The 7,374-nt window shown below is 39.0% G+C and overlaps 1 protein-coding gene across 1 annotated transcript in view; it reads right to left on the bottom strand.

The window, feature by feature from the left end:
• The window catches only part of SPRYD7 (SPRY domain containing 7), a 71,843-nt gene extending 64,669 nt beyond the window's left edge, over positions 1-7,174 (bottom strand). Inside the window, exons 1-2 of the mRNA XM_004376568.2 lie at positions 6,998-7,174; positions 765-881 (exon numbers count right to left, since the gene is read on the bottom strand). Coding sequence (XP_004376625.1) covers positions 765-881; positions 6,998-7,103 — 223 coding nt within the window. The 5' untranslated portion in view covers positions 7,104-7,174. The remainder of the gene's footprint in view (positions 1-764; positions 882-6,997) is intronic.
• Positions 7,175-7,374: the final 200 nt, after the last annotated feature.

Genomic DNA, 7,374 nt, shown 5'->3' with positions numbered 1-7,374 from the left:
GGAGGACAATTGATAGCAATAGATGCACACATCAAAAAAGAAGAAAGGGACAAAATCAAAACATTAACTACAGAACTCAAACAAATAGAAAGAGAACAGCTAAAAAAGCCCACAGCCACCAGAAGAAAGAAAATAGTAAAGATCAGAGCAGAAAAATAAATGAAACAGAGAACAGAAACACAATAGAAAGAATCAACAAAACCAAAAGCTGGTTCTTTGAAAGAATCAACAAAATCGACAAACCACTGGCCAGACTGACAAAAGAAAAACAGGTGAGAAATGAAATAAGAAATGAAATGGGTGACATTACAACAGACCCAACTGAAATAAAAAGGATTATAACAGAATATTATGAAAAACTATACTCCAACAAATATTGAAAACCTAGAAATGGACAAATTTCCAAATTGATACACACATTTTTTGGAGGACATAATTCAATCCATAACAATGCTTGACCAAATGAAGTGGTGCATCTAGCTCCCATTACTAATGCTAGTGTCTGACGTTTATCCAGTATGTCCCATCTTTAAAACACTTTCATACATATAGCTCACGAGAGGCAGGAAGGGCAGCTCCTGCAATTTCCAATTACTTGAAAAATTACGTAATTTAAGAAAGATCACATAAGAGGTGGTCATATGACCCAGGTCTTCTAAGTAAAAGTTTGTTTTTTTCCTCATGAATATTTTTCATACACTGAAAATTGTTCTTAATATTTAGAACAATTAGGACTTTTAACAGTAAAGTACCATTATACCAACCTGTGGACTGGATTTTGAATTCAAAGTAGCTTTTGTTTTGATGTAAAGGTGCACTGGCTAAACAACCACCTGTTCCACATATTCTTCTTCCATTTTTTACGATGACAACATCTGTTCCTAAAACAAAAAATACACTTTGTAAAGTTTTGTATTTTCACATCGAAAAATCAAAATTAACTTCTTTCACTTTTAACTCTTCATCTACAAAAAACAGGGATACTATATGTGGTTTGCAATATAGAAAATATAGATAAATCATCTCAAATATTTGATTCACTACTTTTTTCTGAGGGAACATTTATATTTCATATTCATTCATGGCTAGAAATCTTGTTTAATTAGGTGGCTTCAAATAAATAATTACTCTGAATTACACTAAATGTTTAAATACTTTTAAGGTAAAACTAGACTATCAAACTCTTTAATTCTTAAAATTAAAAACTTATAAACTAATTTGATGATTTTTTAACTCTTAATTTAAACCAAAACATAAACACTTAAAAGAAATTTCAGAAAACTGGTACAATTTTCAATTCAATTCAGGTGAATTAAAACAATCTACTAAAAACTGGCTGAATGTCTACCAAGTACACCTTCTCCTCACTTATTGCCTTTCTCGTTATCTGATATTTTGCATTCACAACAATAATAAAAAATCTACCAACCGACTATTTTGTGCATTAACAACATACATCAGGCAGTAATGAACGCCGAGGAGCTAGCTTTGACGGTTAAGGTTATGTTTCAACTTGGCTGGGCCATGATTCTCAGAGTTTTGGCAGTTATGTAATGATGTGATTTGGCAGATATATAATGATGTAGTCATCCTCCATTTTGTGATCTATTGTGGTCTCCTCCATTTCCCATAACACCAATTTCGTGTAATAATCTGGTCTCTGGAACCTAACCAAGTTGATAAGTGAGGAGAGGGTGTACAAGGTACTACGCTAGTGCATTAGTCAATAAGAACTGAAGAGTACCTAGACTATGGAAAGGAACATACATCTATATTCTTGATATATCTGACAATAAAAAACATTAATTTTAGGATCTTTAAAATGTTTATTAAGACAGCTACTGTCAATCATCACAAATATGTAAACAGTAAGGTTTTACATCATTAAACGTATTTTTTCTCATAGAAAATTATAGTTTTTACTCAAATTACATTTGATAGATGATACATTTTAGAAAAAACACTGTTTTTGATAACGTGACCCCAGTAACAATTCTTTGCTAAACCTTGATTTAGGAAAACATGTACATCAGAATACATGTAAGAAATACTCCACAAAACCGAGGCATGTGCTCCAAAGGTCTGTGGCCAATATTATTACCACTTCACTGGTAATGTGTCACGAGCAAAGCAGATCTGGCTATATTAGAACTATATGGGATCCTTACTCTAGGGCAGAGTAAAAGGAGGCATTAGCAGGGAGGCAGTTCACTACTAAATTCATATTTAAACAAAAACTTACTTGGGACAATTACATAAGAGAAATGCAAACTTTTCAGATCCTATCACTATTCTAAATTGTCTTATTTAAGAGAGACACCATACCATCTCTTAAATAAGGTAAAACCAAAATCCTAACGTATGATTACTAAAACTTCATTACCATTCATTTTTTTCTGACTACAGGTATTAAACAGAAAATTCTGGGACAGTACCTTTATAAATAATTTACATTTGGTTCCCCATATACCTAGTTTCAACTGAATACCATGCAGGACCCAGCTCCTCCTTGATGGCAAAGACCATGTAGTTAGTGCTTGCCACCTAGCAGTTGCTCAACAAATAACTGATACAGAAATGAATGAAGGTGCTGTGCTAAGCACTTTGTAGTGGACATGCTGCCTCATGTTTCCCCATTCCCAACAGACTTCTCTCTAGAGATCAAAACAGTTCCAGGGAAGCTGACGCAATGTCTGGCTTTAAGGGTACAACATTAGACCTAGGTTAAGGAAATCGGTACATTCCACATCTCTTGGCCATGGTGATTGAGTCAAGAATGGTTATATGACCTAAGCCACTATCATCAGAGATAGTTTCAGGACTTTTGCAGGGAATGATGAGACAGGACACTCTCTCATTCTTGCTGGACCTGAATGAGGAAGCCTACAGCCCAGGGAGCTGCTTCAAGTTATCTCATAAGTCAGCCCGCAGTAATAAGCTGCAGAAGACCAAGCAAATAGATAGAAATCCAGGCCCTGGCAGCACCGAGTCTTTCCTGGAGCCAGTGCTGGCTTTGTACTTTTTGGTTACATGAACCAATAAATTTCCTACATTGTTTAAACAATTCTGAGTTGTACTTTTTTATTATGTGCAACTGAAAGCCTTCTAAGTGAAATACATTTCAAAGAATTATGCAAATAAATGGTATTTTTTCTTAACTAGCAATGCTCTGTGTTCCCCTATATACACTAAAACTTTCTAACAACAAACTTCTACGGTACATAACTTATTATATTGGAGATCATTGTAATTTGCTAAGCTACTGGAAGTATAAAACCCTCTATAGGTTGGAACCACAGAACCAACTCTGAGCGTGGTATTACTCTCTTATTTCAATATCAATTCTTATCTGCAAGGCATTTTGTTAGGTACTGAGATATTTTATACAGGATGAATATATTCAAAGAACGTTCTAAGGTGTTTGTGACTGATTAAGGAATTATTTTAGGATTATATAATTTCTCTTTATTTTTAAGAACAAAATTATTCTATATTTGGATCTATGTGATTTGTGTAGTTTTATTAATCATCACTACTGCTTAGACAGTCAAGACAAACTTGGGTACAGCCAGAACATATGTAGCTACAGAATATATTTTAAGAAACATTAAAAATTTCCAAATAAGTATCATTCCTTTAAAAATAGCTATCTGGGAAGGCATTCATTTCTAAAAAGTCAATTCACAATTAAAAGCAGAAGATATGATATCAATGAAGATATTCAGAAAAACTATGCCACAGAAAATTTCAAGAGAAATTCCAAAATGGTTTTAAGTAATACAGCTTCACCAAAAGAGACATTCATTTGGATATGAACTGTACAGATTGTTTTCTTTAAATAAAAAAAAAACAAAACAGAGTAATCACATTCTTTAGATTATCTAACGCACCCGCTCCTCACTTATCGACATGGTTCAGTTTCATAGACCAGGTCACTATGTGAAAATTGGCATTATGTGAAAATGGAGGACAACCACATCAGCTCACAAAATGGAGGATGACTACATCATTACATAACTGCCAAACTACATCGTTACATAGCTGCCAAATAACATCACTACAAAGCTGTCAAATTACCTCATTCCATAACTGTCAAACCACTGAGAATCATGGCCCAGCCAAACTGACACATAACTTTAACTATCACAGCCAGAGTTACTCTCGCCTCGTACCTCAGTGCTCATTACTGCCAGATGTACATCATTAATGTGTAAAATAGTCAGATTTTTTACTACTGTTGTAAATGTAAAATGTCAGATGAGACAGTCGACAAGTGAGAAGTAGGTGTACAACCTTTCACATATCCAATTACATGCATACTTGCTCAATGTTCTTTTCTTATTTTCAACGTAAGATGCATTCATGTTTGAAATGCACTCCCTCTTCTAACTCAACAAACCTTTCCCCTTTCATTTTATTCAGCTTCTGAAATCAAGCTTCTTCTCTGATTAAAGAACTTACCAAAAAGACTGGCTAAGAAAAAATTTCCATGCAGGTAGAAAATTTGGGGATGACGTTACTCTATCCTATTAGCAGCTGAAAGTTGCTGGGCGGTTTTGGAGAAAGAAAACATAGTGGAATGGATGCAACTCACCTGCTCTTCGTGGAGAAGACAGAGACCAGGAATACTCTAAACAGCAGACTGCAATAATGCAGGAGTTGGGCAGTAAATATAGAAAGAAGAGCTAAAGCTTACTATAAGCTCCAAGGACTATGTATGTTTGTCCTTTACTATATCCCCAGCACCTAAAACAATGCCTGCCACCTAATAGTTGCTCAATAAATATCAACTGCGTGAACGAATAAATGAAATGGACACGTTTTCTGAGGGAAATTATAGGATTTGAACATTCACTGTCTATAGTTATTGATAGGAAATAATTTAAGTATATATGTGTATATACATATCTATATATATGTAATATGCTTATCAGGAGTCCCTGGTGGCACAGTTCAGTGCTTGACTACTATCCAAAAGGCTGGCAGTTTCAACTCACCCAGAGGTGCCTCGCAAGACAGGCCTGGTGATCTGCTTCCAAAAGGTCACAGCCTTGAAAACCCTATGAAGCAGTTCTACTTTGTACACATGGGGTCACCATGAGTCAGAATCAACTCAATGGCAACTAACAACAATATGTATATCCATAATCTGTCAGTTTGTCATACTGTGGTTGCTTGTGTGTTGCTGTGATGCTGGAAGCTGTGCCATCAGTATTTTAAACACCAGCAGGGTCACCAATAGTGAACAGGCTCCACCAGTGCTTACAGACTTAGACTAGGAAAAAAGGCCTGGCGATCTACTTCCAAAAATTAGCCAATGAAAATCTTATGGATCACAACAGAACATTTTCTGGCTTGCTTGCTTTAAACATGTCATCATGAGGGATCAGTCACTGGAGGAGACATCATGTTTGGTGAAGTAGAGGGTCAACAAGGGCGAGGGAGACTCTTGGTGAGATGGGCTGGCACAACAGCCACGACGATGGACTTGAACATTCTGGCCATCACTACAATGACACAAGATCAGATAACATTTCATTTGGTTTTACAGAAGGTTGCCATGAGTTGGAGTTAACTGGATAGCAGCTATCTATCGAATACATATATATATAGCTACAGATGTACATACATATAGTATATTGTTCTTAGCTGCCATTGAGTCAATTTCAACTCATGGTGACCCCATGTTTTGCAGGGTAGAACTGTGCTCCATAGGGTTTTCAAAGCTGTCACCTTTTGGACGCCAATCACCAGGTCTTACTTCCTAGGCACCTCTGGGTAGGTTTGAAGCACCAACCTTTCAGTTAGTAGTCCAGCACTTAATCATTTGCCACTTAGCCACCCAGGGACTCCTACATGTTTTATACACACATACGTATAAGTATACATTTAAATTTACTATGTATAAGGTTCTATACTAAACTCGGGCAGATGTAAGAATTTAAAGTAAATACCCATGTACAAAGTGGTATATAATTATCACACTTGGAGTTTAGTACATGGTATAAAAATATAATGGGCAGAGTGTTTCCAGAATTATAAAGAATCTGGGCAGGAAAGGATTTTGGTAGAAATATTAAGAATTGACTTTGTTGTTTCACAGCATGTCCTTTGAACAATGAGAGATGTGAGAAGAGTCAAAGGTGCAAAAGTATGTTTAGAATAATCCCCAGAAAGTATAACTGAAATAATTAGATTGAGAAATCTCTCCCAGAACCACATTCCAGAAGCATGGAACTATATGGGAAAAGTCTAAGAACACAATTAATAAAACGCAGAAAAACACTATGGAGAGAAGAAGAAGAATGTGATATGAGAAGTTATATGACCATTTGGAATTGGAAGGAAAAACCTAGATGCAAAGGAGCAAATGCTGTTTCATTTTGCAATAGCCTGACCTGGTGGGAAGAGGCCAGTCAGATGAAATTACAGCACCCCGAACCGTGACTAAGGAGGAGTCAGGTAATGGGAGGTTTAGTTGAAATGGCATGATCTGACCTGAGGTCCGACTTCAGTGTTCTGCAGTTTGCTTTGTTTTTAACTTTGGGAGGTGAGAAGAATCATTTCCAAAAAAACAAGCCTCAATCTATAAATGGTGGGGCTAAAGAGAAAGAGCCCACTATCTGGGAAGGATTCAAGATCAGATCTAAAACATTTTGGAAAAGTGTAGGTTTTGATTGGAGCTGACAGCAGGGCACTGCTGGAGGAACACCAGGGCACTGCCTGTTCCCCTGCCTGGGACATTTGACAGGTCTCAGGAGGCAGCTCGGAGGAGATCCGCCTGAAATGGTACGTCGTCACACCCATCTCGGGACGACAGGAACAGAGGGCTGCGGTAGCCTTGAACACAGAACCGGGTCAAGGTGGAGTCGGCCGGCGTCTAGAGGAAATCTACAGCGAGATCGACACGGTGCCGAGGGCAGGGTCGCAGAGGACCCGGGGGTCAGTAGCCGCGCCGACCCCGGGGTGGGCTGTTCGATCTGGGGAGGGACCTTACCCATGTGCTGCGTGTCCAGCTGCACGGCCGGCATCTCTTTCAGAGGGATGTGGCCGGTACCGCCGTCTCTACAGCACCGCAGGCAGCAGAACACCGAGGCGGCCATCGCGCCAGGACCACCAACTCCGCAGCCACCGCCCCCCACCCCTCCGCTCCGCCTTCCGCCCCGGCCCGAGCGCCGGAGACGCCGGTGTGGAGCGCAGAGGCCGATACAGCGACGCCCGAGGCCGGAGGCCGCAGCGCACGCTGAAGCTAGGCCCGGCTGGGCACAAGGCGCGGAAGAATCGGCGGCGAACGCGGGAGGCCGGGCAGCCGGACTGGAGGACCTGTCTGTGTGAGGGGCGGGGCGGGCGGTGGCGCTGTGTGAAGAGCGGGCC

Source organism: Trichechus manatus, unplaced genomic scaffold (assembly GCF_000243295.1).
Source record: "Trichechus manatus latirostris isolate Lorelei unplaced genomic scaffold, TriManLat1.0 scaffold00044, whole genome shotgun sequence".
Lineage (NCBI taxonomy): Eukaryota > Metazoa > Chordata > Mammalia > Sirenia > Trichechidae > Trichechus > Trichechus manatus.
The sequence above is the reverse complement of the archived record's forward strand: the minus strand, read 5'-3'. Positions and strand labels throughout refer to the sequence as shown.